This window comes from Vicia villosa, linkage group LG3, assembly GCF_029867415.1.
Source record: "Vicia villosa cultivar HV-30 ecotype Madison, WI linkage group LG3, Vvil1.0, whole genome shotgun sequence".
NCBI lineage: Eukaryota > Viridiplantae > Streptophyta > Magnoliopsida > Fabales > Fabaceae > Vicia > Vicia villosa.
The window spans coordinates 20,912,430-20,929,759 of NC_081182.1; the positions used below are offsets into that span (position 1 = coordinate 20,912,430).

The 17,330-nt window shown below is 34.0% G+C and overlaps 2 protein-coding genes across 2 annotated transcripts; one reads left to right on the forward strand and one right to left on the reverse strand.

Moving 5' to 3' along the window:
* Nucleotides 1-2,685: 2,685 nt before the first annotated feature.
* Nucleotides 2,686-4,166, forward strand: LOC131657683 (FBD-associated F-box protein At5g56370-like). Its single transcript, XM_058927052.1, has 4 exons — nt 2,686-3,426; nt 3,533-3,670; nt 3,751-3,922; nt 4,063-4,166. The coding sequence occupies exons 1-4, from the start codon at nt 2,686-2,688 to the stop codon at nt 4,164-4,166; spliced, it is 1,155 nt and encodes a 384-aa protein (XP_058783035.1).
* Nucleotides 4,167-15,041: 10,875 nt separating this feature from the next.
* On the reverse strand, nt 15,042-15,401 carry LOC131657684 (ATP-dependent DNA helicase PIF1-like). The gene has a single exon (XM_058927053.1). The coding sequence runs from the start codon at nt 15,399-15,401 to the stop codon at nt 15,042-15,044; it is 360 nt and encodes a 119-aa protein (XP_058783036.1).
* Nucleotides 15,402-17,330: the final 1,929 nt, after the last annotated feature.

A 17,330-nucleotide genomic window follows, 5' to 3' on the forward strand; every position in this document is an offset into this window, starting at 1 on the left:
CCCTTTCTCGAGTGAGCATTAAACTGTATAAAGCATTCAAAAGCAATAAGTCCAGACAGGGTCAAGTATCCTCAACAATGGAAACCATTTAGTCTTTACTGCATTTTCATTTGTAATCTTTCATTATTTGTTTAAACATTGTTTGCATGTAACAAATTTGTTAATTTTGAATGAAAATCATAATAAAATAATATGTTTGTCTTGAAGCAATCTATTCGTTCTCACTCAATAAATGTTTTTCTAGCACTACAATACCAACTATACTAATCTCTTGCTTAGGCAAAGATCGGAGGAAGAATGATGACAACAAAAAACGCAAAAAATCTCTAGTTGTATACTTTTGAGTAAAACCATGCTAATGATGTACATGCATTATTTCAAATCCCCAAACACCGGAGTTATAAAGGAGTGAAATATTTGTTAACCCATTTGAGCCTTGAAGTAGGAGTTTCTTTTCTATACGAAAAAACCCTCACAATTAACCACAGTGTTGCACTCTAAAATTTTCCCTCTCATTTTAACGTTAGAGAGGTTTGAATCATAATCATATTACATATCTCAATAGGTCATGATAAATGCATGCATACATCACTGGACCTCCTATTGGCAAAAAATTAAGAGCTTGTGGCATACATCACTAAAAAATGATAGCCTTATACTCAGTTAAGTCAAGGGATTTATCTTCACTTCCACATGAAGTTCTCTCTATCGAGTCACAAAGTCTCATAGGTTTTATTCTCCAATAAGCCTCAAGAAAGAAGTTTCATTGGAGCCTCAATTGAAGATTTGTATAAGGCAAAAGTGTGAGGTGAGGCTTCAATATCTCATTACACTCTCCTCACGATCCTTAAGAAGACAAGGTTTCATAATTAATGCATCTAAGATCATTGATTCAAGCTACAAACTATGCCTAACTCATCTGGCTCCCAAATTAGGGTTTTGGTCAAAGTCAACTTTGAGTTGACTTTTTAACCAAAACATGATTTCAAAGTAAACATAGACCATGAGGTGTCATCATGTCCATCATGAGCTATCCCAAAGTCTCAAGGGTTGCAAATTAACTGTAGTCAAGATTTGATTCAACTGATCAAATATTCATCTGGTACTCAAAGTCAAGAGTTGACTTTTTAGGAAATCATGTCAAACATGGGCTTGTCATGAATATTTTCATTATTATATGAGATTTGACCCAGATTTGTCACAAGAAATCAAGAAAGTTAAGAATTCCAAGAAAATTATGATTTTGAAGAAATATTAAGTCCCTAAAAAATCATGTTCATGTGCATCACTTTGCAAGAGTGTATCTTTCTCGTTTTTTTTGTTCAAATGGTGCAAACAAGGCATATAATTAAAGATCCTGCTTTCTAGTACAACTTTGTAGAAGGAATTTTTCTAATTGGAGATTTGGATCAATAGTTATGAAGATGGGAAGTTCATGGTTCAATGTTGTCAAAAACCCAAACACTTTGACAATTATCATAAAAATATTCTTTAATAATACTAGTATATAGTTGTTTCTTATCCCCATTAAATTGAGTAATAGCATGTTCTTTATTCACTCAATTTTACAATTTAATTTTTGAACATTTAACTATTCATATTTTTCTTTTCTAATCTTTTGTCCTCTTTTAACCATACTTTCATTCTTTTATTCTATTTTAAATCAAGAATATTTTTAGTAAAACAAAATAAGTAATTCTTTTTCATTCTCTCCACGGTTAACATTCCTCTCATACACTCACACTCCTTCTTCATGCTCTCACCTCTCTCTCCCCAAACATAACAACATAACCCCTCTCTCCCTCTCTCGTAACAAACAGAGGCCCTTCAACTCATTCCTCATTCTCATTTTCATACTCACTTTTCTCTCCTCTAACCCATAACAACATCATCACATCACAATCCCTTTCAACCTCTCACTCTTTCTTTTCACACATATCATCACCTCTAAACAAAACGTTAACTTCGTCATCGTCACCTCTAAGCATAGGCACGTGGATTTTCTCAACATTTTCATCAAAGCTCAGGGGAGTTCTTGGTAGAGTTTTCGGCTCTGTTTGATCATACTACGGTAATCTATTCAACTTGTATCTCTTTTCATACGCTCAAATTAGTAGCATATAGCGTAGGTGCGTGAACTGTATGTTTGTTAAGTGATTCTTGCATGCTTTCTTTTTAGGTGTTAGAGGTCTCTAATGATGTTTTCGTGGGAAGATTCGGAATCGGAATAGGATTTTCCATAGGGTAGAAGTTTGCCTTTTTTTTTTTTGATACTGATTGTTCAGTCTCCGGCGCCACCGTGAAATTGGTTGGCTCGCCGGAGAAGAAGGTGCTGCGCGTGACCGATGCACGAGTACCTAGTTTTCTATCTCTTTTTATTTTTAGACTTTTTTTAATTAATTGGAAATGGATGCGGCACTTGGGCCCTGCGTAGCTAGTACATTCTCCATTCTGGCCCAATAGCATTTCTACTTTTCATTTGGACTGAATTCGCTTCGCACCCCTTGTGTTCAATTTTATTCTTTGTCATTATGGCTTTTCTCAACATAGAAAATTTTCACAAAAAATACCTATGCTATTTTAGTGTGATTAGATCATTTTCATGTTTAGATGATTTTTATTATGCTTGATTGTGGTGTTAATGTATTTTTTCTGAATGTTATGCAGAATTTTCTCAACTTACAAATGGATAGGATCAGTGATTTACCTGATGATCTCATATGCCACATCCTCACTTTTCTCTTTACCAAGGATGTCTTTCGTACTAGTGTCCTTTCGAAGAGGTGGATTGATGTATGGCGGTCGGTTCCTGCCCTCAGAGTCGTGGAAGGAGAAATAGGAGATAGAGAAACCGATTTCCGTATAACCGAGCTTGTCTCCTCGGTTTTGCTCTCTCTTCATCCTATTAAGTGTTGCAAACTTTACCTCTGGTATAGTGATCTTCAAGTCGGCCGTCTTGCTTTTCCTAGGTTCGTAAAATGGATCAACTTTGTATTACAACGCAAAGTCGAGTTCATTGATTTAGCATTTGCCATAGCAGATGCTACTCGTGCCAAATTGCCCAGAAGCATTCTAAGCTGCAAGACCCTTGTTGATCTCGAGTTGCATTTCTTTATTATCAAGGATATTTTTTCCATTAGTCTCCCCTCCCTCAAAACCCTTTGTTTGGACTATATGTCGTTTTGGAATGTTCAAGGTTTCTTATTGCTTCTGGCGGGATGTCCCAATCTTGAGAATATACAGGTAAATGAGGTAACGTTTCTCTCACAAGAGGTTCTTACCTATGAAGAGAACCTTGCCTATCAAGAGATGTGTAAAAGCTTAACCTTAAGCAAGTTGAGCAAAGCAACTTTGATGAACACTTTTTGTCACTTTCCCTTGAACGCCTTTCGTAATGTGAAGAGTTTGATCATAGATTTAAATAAGGTTTGAAATCTACCATGAACATACTTGATTTATACCTTTCCTTTCGTTTTCAGAATTTCTACCTTAATTCTAACTATATACCTTTCTATGCTTTTTATTTGCTTAGGTGTATCGGGTTAATGGTGAGATTCCCACCTTCCATAATTTGACCAAATTGAAACTTTCCTCTATAAACTATAATTGGAAGTTGTTGGTTCAAATGCTCAAAAAGTGTCGTTACCTTCAACATTTTCACCTTTCTCAGGTTTGTTAAAGTTTGGGATCATATGTGATTTATCATTTCTTAGCATGGCTTTTTGATTTATTTTATCTATATTCATATAGGGCACCTCCAATGAGATAATAGAAGATGTCGAGGGGAATTGGGAGGATCCTGTATTTGTTCCGAAATGTGTTTCTTCGCATCTTAAAACATGCGAGTTCAAGTTCTTTTCAGGCAAAGAAGGTGAGTTTCTGATGGCAAAATATATTTTGAAGGAGGCAAAAGTTTTGCAAAGTATGACGTTGTGGTTGAGACCTAATGTCAACGAAAGAAGATTTTACTCATTCTCAAAGGCGTCTCCAGGATGCAAAGTCATTGTTAAACGACGACGTAAGTATAATTTCATCTATTAACTTTTACTCTTCAACTATTAGGTTTGAATTATGAACCTTGTGGTCCTGATCTTTTGTCTAGGTGCACGAGTTTAGGCAAATTCTTCACATCCAACCGACAACGGCGATTCCTCCCAATGAGATGACATGTTTGAGCTCCTGTCTATCAATCAATGATTAATGATCTTATATCAAAATCTGTTGTTGGCAATATAAAGAAAGAAAAAGGTGATTAGCAACAAAACAATTTCTTATACAAGTCAAAGTCAAAATAGAATGACACTTTCCTTCGATGTAAGGTTGCAAGAGCCATGTATAGGCTTTACTATGAGATACTAGCAGTGCATGTCACTCATTAAATAATCATCTTTCAGAGTTAGTAACTCAGTTTTATAATGGAATGATGTGAACATATTCTTATAAGTATATTTCTTATTTCAAGTTCAACATGAACTTTATCAGGAAGCATGGTGTGGTGTGTCTCACAACATGGAGATTGAAAAGATATAAGAATGTGAAGAGTATATTACTGACTTATAGATGTGCTTGATATTATAAGCCAAGCATTCTTATTGTTAACTTTCCAACTTTATTTTTTATCATCTATTTTCTATCATTTACTTAGTTTATTACATCCACATTACCTAAATAAATAATATCTATTCCACATTAGAAAATATTTTATGGTTCAATATTATAATACAGCCGATGTGGTTTAAATTTGCCATATAAATGGAATCGCAATGTGTAGGACAAAACAAGGAAGTGTATAGTTTTTAGTCATTTCATGGACAATGTCACACTGATTATAAAATTAGAAATGGTAAAAAAAATTCTAATAAATCTTGTTTAAGAAAAAGGAAATTTAATTATAATAGATTTTATCCTCAAATTATAATAGTTTTTTTTTTTTTTTTTGGTAATATGGAGGACCTAAGCCCAAAAGACAAACTACAAAGGAACAGATCTAGGATGAAGAGTAACTCTTCTATCCATTTCTACCGGATTCTTCAACCAAGGAGGAACATCACTATAAAAGATAGAGGTTCCCTTAAGCTTCTTCCCCTCGCGAGCAAGAACGTGAGCACACCGATTGGTCTCCCTAAAAGCATGGTGTAAATCCACCATTTCAAACTTTGTCATCAAGATTCTGATCCTGCAAATCAAACTCCCCACACTCATATGCTTCGTATCTCCATTAAGAATACACTCCACAGCTTTACTGGAATTCGTCTCGACTTCTACTCGTCTATAGCCAAGCTCCTCAACCACACTAAGCCCCGTGAAAATACTCCAAATCTCTGCCATGAAAGGGCTGCAAACACCAATACTCTTAGAGAAACCTCCAAGCCAATCTCCCTTGTCACTTCTCACAACACCTCCACACCCTGCCATACCATTCTGATCATGTGCACCATCCACATTAAGTTTCACAAAGGGGAGTTTAGGAAGACTCCACTTCACAAGTTTCGTCACTTTACTCCTATCCATAATCTTATATTTAACATGCATAGCCTTCTTGTATTGGAGAACTTTTTCTTCAATTATATCCTTCACATTGCTGGGTCTCACATAGTTGCTATCACGAGTCTCCTTATTCCTCCACATCCATAAAGAATGGAAGCTTATAGCCCAAACGGAGCACCATTCCGAGTTTGCACTAAGCTTATTCTGAATGTTTAAATCCAGCCAATCTTGCCAACCTGTATGAAAGAAAACATACATGACCTCGTGCGGCACAATACTCTCCCACAAGCTTCTGGCAAATTTGCAATCTCTAAGGGCATGCATAGAGGTCTCACTAACAACACCACACAAAGGGCATCCATCTCCACCGAATCCAGATAAACTAACTCGATGATGAGTAAGCAACCGATCATGATCGAGGAGCTTAGTCGAGGTTTTAACAATAAACTTCCAGAGATTTGAGTCAGAATTCTTAGCATGCAGAACTTCATTATTACTATCCACTCGATACTTACTTCTCATAATGTTGCACCACATGTCCTCCTCATTATTAAGGATCTTGCATCCAAGTTTCATAATACAGGCCTGATTCATAATATTAAGATCTCTTAAGCCAAGTCCACCCTCACACTTAGATCTAGTAATCTTATTCCACCCAACAACATGAAATTTTTTTCAACTCCGTGTCACCCCAAATGAAGTCTCTCTGCAACTTGTGAATATCATGGATCACACTTTTTGGGATAGGATTTGTCATCATAGGGTAAATTGGAACGACTTCGATGACACTTTTGGCTAGAGTGATCCTTCACGCGAGGATAAATGTCTAGCTTTCCAACTGGAAATCTTGTTCGCTACTTGCTCAATAACATATTGGAAGTCCTGTTTCCTCATAGCTTTGCCTTTAAGATGGATGCCCAAATACTTGCCAAAATAATGCGTCTCTCGAAAACCAGACAAATGCACCAAACGGTTCCTCTCATTCCTAGAAACATTGTCAGAGAACAAAATGTTGGACTTGTCATTACTTATCTCCTAGCCAGACATTCTACAGAAGTTCTCAAGGGTCTCCTTAACACAACGCAATTGAACTTCATTTGCTTCTCCAAAAATCAGCAAGTCATCCGTAAACATAAGATGGGAAATGCCAACACCACCTCTACCAACCTTGAAAGATTTCCACTTCTTGTTATTAATAGCTTCCTCGATTAAATGAATTAACTTATTCATGCAAAGAACAAAGATATACGGGGACATAGGATCACCCTGTCTGATTCCTCTTTGCGGTCTAAAGAATTCATTCTTACTCCCTTTCCAGTTGATATTCGTCTCCACACTTGTGCTACCATGGATAATGACATTAACCATCTCCTTAGGAAGCCCAATCTCCTCCAGAATACGCCAAATGAATTCCCAGTTCAGCTTGTCGTAAGCTTCCGTAAGATCTATCTTAATAGCAAAAAAAAAAAACCTTTTTTGCCTTTTTTCTTCTGCATAGAGTGCATTATTTCCTTAGCAATGATGATGTTTTCGTGTATAGATCTCCCTGGAACAAAGCCAGTTTGAAGAGGAGAAACAAGAAGTGGCATGAAAGGATTTAACCTCCCCACGACCACTTTGCTGATGACTTTGTATAAGGTGTTGCATAAAGAAATGGGGCGGAATTGCACCACACTGGTAGGTTGATCCACTTTAGGAATAAGAAATATATGCGTCTTATTGATATCAATCAATAAACTAGGATTCTTCCACACTTCTTGAACAAACTGAATCAGACCAGCTCCCACAATATGCCAAGATCTTTGATAAAATCCCGGGGGAAACGCATCCGGACCTGGGGCAGTCCACAGTTTCATGGAAAAGAGGGCATTTTTGACTTCTGTTCCACTAATATTCTTCCTAAGAATCTCCAGACTCTCAGCATCGAGCCTAGGATAACTCACTTGCGACACACTCTAGTTACACCAACTATGATGGCCTTTAAAAAGTTCTTGATAGAATTCAGTGACAACCCGTTTCAAAGCTTCTTGATCACTTATCCAGACTCCATTAGCATCCTTGAGCATCACAATTTTGTTTCTTTTTCTTCTGGCTAAGGTTTTCATGTGGTAATATTTAGTATTTCTATCGCCATCAGATAACCACATCGTTCTAGACCGTTGGAACCACATCATCTCTTCTGTATTAAGAATATCATTAAGCTCCTCTTGAAGACGCTTTTCCAAATTTCTCATACCACCCATATTGTCTCTCAGTTGAAGATTATACTGGACTCCTTCTAATCTTCTAATAGTCCACTGCTTCAATCTCTTTATTTGATCAAAAGTCTCAAATTTCCAAGATTGAATTCCTGTTATAACATTCTTAAGGTTTAGAGTGATTTTCTGATCCTCTCTCCAAACCTCTTGAAGGATACTTTGGTAAGTCTCATGCATGAGCCATGCATTCTCAAACCGGAAAGGTTGCTTACGATAACTCTGATTATCTTCATACACACTAATAAGGATAGGGAGTTGGTCTGAAAAGTCCACACGCATTAACACTTTAACAACAACATCCGGAAATTGAACTCTCCACTCATAATTACTTAAAGCTTTGTCAAGCTTCTCATAAATCCTTTGACCACCATGAAAGATAGGGCCCCTCCAAGTGAACTTAGGTCCACGTGTCTCCATGTTATCCACCTTACATTTGTCCATTCTTGTTCTCATTCTCCGACATCTTTGAATGGAAATTATAATAGATTTTATCCTCAAATTATAATAGTTTTTTAAAATTTCAATTTTATAATTAAAATGCAAAAATATATTTACAATTTAACACTAAAGTTCATTCATAATAGGTTAATAAGTAACACACTACTCAGGACTTCAAGGAAAGCACGCCCTTAAGGCCCAAACTCCACTACTAGATCAACCGTCTCGGGTTCCTCTATGTGTTAATTAACCTATTATGAATGAGCTTTAGAATTAAAATTACAAGAGTTAAATATTAGATTACTGAGCAAACTAACACATTTGTTAGCTCTCTTTTTTGCATTATCTCCTATGGATAAATATGGTTCTTTTTATATTTATATTCTAATTGAAAAATATTATCTTGTAAATTTCAATGATTAAAAGAAAAATAATTTGCAATTTTATTTTCAACATTTTTTTATGTTAGTCAAACATCAAATTTGATTAACTTACTAGTACTTAAGAATTATGTGTCTGGTTGCTACTGGATGTACCTAAATTTAATTCACAAATGTTATAAAAATTTTAAGGATAAAAATGATCAAAACTTTGTTAAATTATATGAAATTTGTATTTCTAACCAAAATCTTAACATTTTATTTTAAAAGGGATATTAGTAAAAGTACTTTTTATGGTATCAATTTGAAATTTTTTATTTTGTTAATTAATTTGTATATTTTCGGGAAAAAACCCATTTTTCATTTTTTTTAAAACACTCAATTTTTCCTTTGTCTTACATTGTTTAGATTAGAAATATTGACTAGTTTACTTTATTATATAAGGAAGTCATTTGTTTCATTCCAAAACACACCAAAAACTTATTGAGTTTTTCCTTCCTCACTCTCATAACTTTGCGTCTTTCGAATTGTCGAAGCGCTGACTTCTCCCTCTTTCTTTCTACTCGTTAAATTTTACGAGTACTTTCTTGAATTGTCCTTAGAGAATAATGTTAATTTCGCCTCATTTGAGTTGAGAAATTATCAAGTATAATTTTTCTTAGATTCTCTTTAGAGAATTAATGAAATTTCTCTTGGTTTGAAAAATTATTACGACTGGTCGTTATAACAGATCCCAAGATGGTATTTATACCATATTTAAATGGTATTAGTAGTAATAGTACAATATAGAAGTGAGTTATTTTATCATGGAGACGTCGTGGTTATTAAGAGTTGTTTTGCATAATTTTGGCAGTACCGCGAAACGTCTTAAAGAAAGTGCATTGTTCCGCGACTCGACCGTGTAATTTCTTCGGTGGAAAACTTGTTAAAATCTTGATCCAACAATATTAAGACGTTTCAAACTGTCATGGCTACCGAAGAAATTATTGGTACTTTTGCGGATACTGTCTTTGACAAACCATTCATGTTTGAGAGATGTCACTTCAAATGCTGGCAACAAAAAAGATGTTTTTCTTCTTAATGTTGAAAAAGGTAGCTAACATTCTGACTGATGACATTTTGTTGCTCCTTATGGATCAATCGACCAAACTAACGGTAAGAAATTTAAGGATTCAAAAGGAACACATAATAGTGTTGAAGTTGAATCTGCTGCACAGATTAAAGCGAATAATTTATAGCTTAGGAAATAAATCACCTTATAGAAAGAATGATTATAACATTCTGAATGGAATCGCAAATGATCTGTGTGTGACTATTACAGTAAATACGACGCTTCAAAATTTGTTTAAGAGGCTCTGAAAAACAAGTATGACATTGAAGAAGCTGGAGAAAATAAGAATGATTTTAGCAGCTACGTGAAGTATCAAATGGTAGATGAAAGGTCCGTAGAAACCCAAAGTCACGAACTTCAAAAGATTGCTCATAAGATAGTCACTGAAGGTATGTATTTATATGAACAATTCGAATTTCTTTTATTATTGACAAATTGTCCCCTAGTTTGAAAGTTTTTAAGAATTATGCTTTGTTACAAAATAAAATAATTTTAATTGAGAGACTGATTATTCTCATTTAAATTGAAGAAGAATCTCACATAATGATTAAATAGAAAAGTCTTTGTAGTTTTAAACAACAAAAAGAAATTCAGTGTGGTTCTGAAGCCATATGGCAAATCATTAAAGAATTAGAACCACAATATTGTGAACTGAATTAAGAATTAGAACCCTTATATGGCCCCAATTGTTCAACCTAGACAACAACCACCATCTCAAAGAAATGAAGTTATTTTCCCTTTGTTTTAACTGTGAAAAACTAAGTCATATGGCTAAGAGATGTAGAAGCAGGCTTGAACCTGGTGTAGCCCGTAATCCACAACGTTAACCTGGCTAATGGACAATTTATTTCTATGATCATTGACTGTTTGTTATGTCTTGATTAGAGTTCCCAAGTCAGAGATTAATATCTCTCCTTATGAGATATTAAAGAAAAGACAACCAAACTTGTCTTATTTGAGATAGAGTTCCCAAGTCAGAGATTAATATCTCTCCTTATGAGATATTAAAGAAAAGACAACCAAACTTGTCTTATTTGAGAACTTGGGGATGTCTGGCTTATGTCAGAATTCTGGATCCAAAACGAGTTAGTCTCGCTAGTAGAGCATATGAATGTGTATTCATTGTGTATGCAACAAATAGTAAGGCATATAGGTTTTATGTCTTAAATGCAAAAGTGGCCATAGAATCAAATGGTGCTGATTTCTATGAAGACAAATTTCCCTTCAAATCGAGAAATAGTAGGGGCGCTCAATTGAGCCACATTGAGCCACATTCCTGAGATAAGAAGCACGGAAAGCACCAACAATGTGAAACAGAACTTCGGCGAAGTAAAAGAGTTAAAATTTCTAAAACTATGGGCCCGATTATGCGGCTTATAATGTAGAAGAAGACCCAATAAATATTCAAGAAACCTAGTCATTTATGGATGCAGATTTATGGAAAAAAGCTATAAACGATGGGATAAAATCTCTAGAATATAACAAGACCTAGCACTTAGTAGACTTGTCTCTTAGTTGCGAACCAATCGGTTATAAATGGGTTAAGAAAAGGAAACTAAAACCTGATGGAACTATTGATAAATACAAGGCTCGCCTTATAGTCAAGGGTTTGGACAAAGAGAAAATATAGATTTCTTCGACACCTTCTCTCTAATCACCAAGATTACATCCATTAGGGTACTTATTTCAACAGCTGCTATTTATAACTTAATAGTATACCAAATGGATGTTAAAACAATTTTTTTAAATGGTGATTTAGAAGAAGAAATATATATGAAACAACCGGAAAGGTTTATGATACACAAATAAGAAAAAAAGGTCTGTAAGTTAGACAAGCCAATGTATGGATTAAAACAAGCTCCTAAACAATGGCATGAAAAGTTTGATAACTTAATGATGTCGAATGGGTATAAAGTGAATGAAAGTGACAAATGCGTTTATTACAAATCTAAGATTCACATCTGCATTATCATATGTCTATATGTAGACGATTTACTCATACTTGGATCAAACATTCAGACCATTAATGATGTGAAGTCATTGTTGTGCAATAAATTTGATATGAAAGATCTCGGAGAAGCAAGTGTGGTTCTTGGTATCAAGATCACGAGATTCGAGCAAGGAATTTCTTTGGATCAATCACACTATGTGGAGAAGATCTTAAAGAAATATAAATACTTTGATTGTAAACCTGCGTACGCACCATATGATCCAAGTGTGAAATTGTTTAAGAACACTGGTGAAATTGTAATACAAACAGAGTATGCGAGCATCATTGGCAGTCTTAGGTATGCCACTAATTGTACTAGACGCAACATTGCATATGTCGTAGAATTTCTATGCAAATTTACGAGTAGACCGAGTAGCGAGCACTGGGAAGATATTGAGCGAGTCATGAGGTACCTTAAAAGGACCATAGATCTCGACTTACACTATCGGAAATTTCATGTTATGCTAGAAGGGTACAATGATGCAAATTGGAACACCTTATCGGATGAGTCCAAAGCTACTAGTGGGTATATATTTTGTATAGCTAGAGGAGCTGTATCTTGTAAACCAAATAAACAAACTATCCTGGCTTTGTCCATAATGGAGTATGAGATGATAGCACTAGCCATAACTAGTGAAAAAGCAATCTGGTTAAGATGTTTGCTAATTGAGATCCCTTTATGGGAAAAACCTATGTCAGCCATGTTGATCCACTGCAATAGTACAGCGGCTATTGCAAAAATTAAGAACCGTTATTATAATGGTAAAAGACGTCAAATAAGAAGGAAGCTCAACACCTTCAAAGATTGTATCTCTAAAGGATCTTTAAGAGTGGATCATGTACACACTGATGAAAACCTAGCAGATCCTTTGACAAAAGGAATAACTAGAGAGAAAGTCCATAATACATCTAAGAAGATGAGACTAATGCCTATAAAGAAATGAGTTGCTCATTATGGTAACCCGACTTAGATGATTGGAGATCCCAAGAAATAGATTTAATGGGTAATAACAAGTTGTGAGCAATATGAGATGATCATGCAAGTGAAGCATGAATCCTGAAGTAATAAGAGGATGGGATAATAGTAACTCTTAATGAGATCTATACTCTGTATGAGGGAGTACCTAGGCTATAGGAGCACTCTTGATAGACTCACCTATGTGATTATGGAACTTAGGCCGGTTCTTATGGAATTTCGAGGCAAATTTCCTAGAGCCATTAAAGCACGGGCTGTTAGAATACACCTTAAGAAAAGGTTGTGTGTGAGTCTGATGTCTGAGATAGAGTTTAAGACAATAGTGTCACTCTTGTTGAATTGGAATCCTACTTGCTATACAAAGGTTCAAGTCGTAGACACCTTTGCTTATGCACAATCTTAGAAACGTTTGATGTTATTTCTGAAACACTTTTTAAATTCAAGTGGGGGATTGTTGGAACATTATATCAATATTCCAAAATATGGAGATGAATTGAAAAAGTTCCTAAGTCCCACATTGTGTGTTAGTTGAAAAAACTCCTTAGTCTCACATTGTGTGTTCGTTGAAAAAATTCCTTAGGTCCCACATTGTTTAGATTAGAAATATTGGCTAGTTTACTTCATTATATAAGGAAGTCATTTGTTTCATTCCAAAACACACCACAAACTTATTGGACTTATTGAGTTTTTCCTTCCTCACTCTCATAACTCTGCGTCTTTCGAATTGTCGAAGTGCCAACTTCTACCCCTCGTTGAATTTTCCGAGTATTTTCTTGAATTCTCCTTAGAGAATAATGTTAATTTCTCCTCGTTTGAGTTGAAAAATTATCAAGTATAATTTTTCTTGGATTCTCTTTAGAGAATTATTGAAATTTCTCTTGAATTGAGAAATTATTACGACTGGTCGTTATAACAGATACTAAGGTGGTATTTATACCATATTTGAATGGCCTTAGTACCATTTGAGGATGCATTTCTAGATCGATTATCTACCGTGCAATTAGTAATCGAACAATATAAAACTGAGTTGTTTTATCCTGGAGGCGTCGTGGTTATCAAGAGCTGCTTTGCATAATTTTGGCAGTACTGCAAAATGCCTTAAAGAAAGCGTATTATTCCGCAACTCGGCCCGATAATTTCTTCGGTGACAAACTTGTTAAAACTGTGATCCAACACTTCCATATGGGTTTTTGTTAAGGGTGCTCATGGATGGATTATTCACATAACTAATCCATATTTAATTTATAATCATTTACTATAACCGTTTATCATAATCAGTCCATATAAATGGTTATACTTTTACATAATCGGTTTATCCATAACCATATTTTGAAACCGGTTATATATTTCATAATCGGTTCTGAAACTTATAACCAAAATTTAATTTAAATCCGGTTTAGAATATCAAAATAAATTTTTTATATTTGAATATTCTCTTTTTTACAGTTTGTTTTAAATTTGTATATTTTCGAAAAAAAAATCCATTTTTCGATTTTTTAAAACACTCGATTTTTTGTATTTTCAAAAAAAATGTTATTTTTTTGCGATAAAATAAATTTTCGTATTTATTAAAAAACTCAATTTTTCGTATTCCCAAAAAACTCATTATTTTTGTATTTATGAAAAATGTTTTTTTTTTCATATTTATAAAAAACCTCGATTTTTTGTATTTTTGAAAGAAAAAAATGATTAAAATATATTTTTATCATTTTCTAAAAAACTCAATTTTTCGTATTTCTCAAAAAAAAAAAGTCGATTTTTGGTATTTTAAAAAAAAGGAAAAGCTAATATGTGCCCCAAGGGCTTAAATTAATAAATTAATTATAAAAATATTTTCTTGTAACACGTGCGTTCAATGTGTTGAAACATTAAATATGACTTTATCACATTTAATTATATTTAAGTTTTTCTAATTATAGTATATTTAACATGTGCCATTAGGGTACATGTTAGCTCGACCCTTAAAAAAATTCAATTTTTCAGAAAAAAAAAATCAACTCTATAGTTTTTTTTTTTTAAATTGATTTTTTGGTATTTCCAAAAAAAATTGTTTTTTTTCTTCGTATTTCAGAAAAATATCGATTTTTAGAAAATATTTTTATTTAGTTTTTATTTTGGATTTTGGATGTCCAAAATATGGATTTGGCTAAAACCATATTTATAAAATTAGTGATTGTACCCGTGCGATGCGCGGAAAATAAGTTATTTTAATGAAGAGTTAAAGTAAAATAAAAATATATGATACAATAACTAATTAATTGATTAAATTAAGATTTTATATGAGTCATGATTATATTGCATTGAATGAAGAGAGAATAAAATAAAAATAAGATTGTTGATTCATAATTGTAAAAGATAAAGAGTAATTCATAACAAAAAAACTATTTATAGTAAATATGGTCTATCTCAAATTTTGGAAAATTTCTTTGTAAATGACGTTGTAAGTCTTGTTGGAGACATGATCGTCATCATCACATATAAGCAACTTTAACCCAGCACGTGAAGTTACACGTGAAACAGCAACATATAATTGGCCATGTGAAGATACAGGTTTTGGAAGATATATACCATCATTTTGAAGAGATTGACCTTCACTTTTATTGATAGTCATAGCAAATGAGACAACAATAGGAAACTGTTTACGTTGAAAATTGAAGGGAATTCTTGGGTCAGATGGAGTCAAAGACAATCTCGGGATATAAACCTTTTGTGCAGTACTACTCTGTGATATGACTTTGGCCTCTAGTACATAAGCACCCATCTGTGTAATTATAAGTCGAGTATCGTTACATAAACTTGTTTGTTGATCAATATTCCTGAACAACATTACCGGAACACCAATTTTTAGTTTTAACTCATGTGTTGGTAGACTTGAAGAATTAATGGTGTTAAGAAATTCAGGAGTATGAATATGGACTATTATTGTTTTCACCAAATGAACATGGACTATCAGCACTTAAGTATGTTTTTTCATCACCTAGAATCAAAGTCATAATGTAGTTGTTCAATGTATCCACAATATCATTTGTAGGTTCTAAGATTGTCATATTTTGGAAAAAAATGGGATCTTTCATATTATCCAAGAGTTATGGATATGTGGTATCAACAATTGAAGCAATAGGGTTGCTTGTATTCTTAGTTAGCAAGACATCTGGTATTGTAATTTCAGTTTCTCCATTTCAGTTTCCATCTCCAACATTTAAAATCCAACTTGAGAATTCTTTGACGTTATTGAGATTGGAACACGAAGATGTAGATTTGAGCCTCGTATTCTTTGTTAATGTTAAGACTCGAAAAAATTGCCAAAGGTATGAAAAGTTAATGGTAGCATGTACAATATCTTGTCTCGTCCCTTTTGGAATGACAGGAAGAATTTGTCTAAAATCACCGTCCAAAACAACAACTTTACCTCCAAAGGGAACATTCATACTTCTTGGATTAGAGACTCTAAGTATATCTGTAACACCCCAAATCTACCCAACGTTATATTTAAATCATAATGCGGAAATTTCAAACATTAAACATGAGGCATTACATTCTCAACTTATTCCAACAAACAACCAACCTATATTTGCTTTTATTATGATACATAGCATTCGGCGTTCTCAACTTATAAATCATATACAACTTTATCCAACTAAAATCAAAACTTCAATTTATAATTATTCAAGAATTATTGTAATAACAACAATTAGAAACAATTTCAACAACAAATAATAACAACTATTCAACTATATCATGTTCAATAATAACATACTAGAAACAACATAACAACAACAACTCGACACAACGCTTACTCATACCGACTATTATTATAAGTCTTATTTATACTACTTAATAGCAACATATACTACATTCTACTCAAAAACTTATACTTAATTGTCCACCAACTTACATCATCGGTCCTTATACTACTACCAAATTATTCCTACCAAGGTTGTAACAACTCTACAGCTATCAACTTAATATTCGCTATCAACATCTACCACTAAGGCACCAACAACTTAATTATTATTATTTGTTAATTATCAACAACTCCGTTACTTGAATTACCGCTACATAAGCCATCATTATTGCTACAGTTACTTTTATCGCATTATAATTAGGCTACCGATTCAGCCTGCTACTTTATACTTCTGTCATTGCTCCTTTGTGTTATTTTCCACTTTCTACAACTTATACCACATGCCAACTATTTCTAATAATAAGCATTACTACCAATTCATTTGATTGAATTTCTACAACTTAATTCAAGAACACAACATTTATAACAACAACATAACAATTTTCCACCACTAAAACACAATACAACAGCAACCTACAAATCATCCCCAAATCAACACGGAGCAACCAATTATGAATAACAACCAAGGACTCAGAATCAACCACATAATCAAACACCGACACTGAGGCAAATTCATAAACCCCATCCCACATACGTGTTCGTCATAACCCCGGTTATAGAGTAAGAACCTCACCCTTACCTTTGGATTGGAGATTCCTCTACTCTTCCGGTTGCCATAGCTTATGCCGCCGCTTCCAACTTTTCTCCGAAAATATTTTCTAACAACGTGCAGAGACGTACCAAAAACCTGTTCGGAAATCGTTTTGTCAGACGGACTTAAAATCATCAAAACGAAAATCGCTCCGGTCAGAAGTTACCTCTACGAGTCTGGAACGCTGTGTCCAA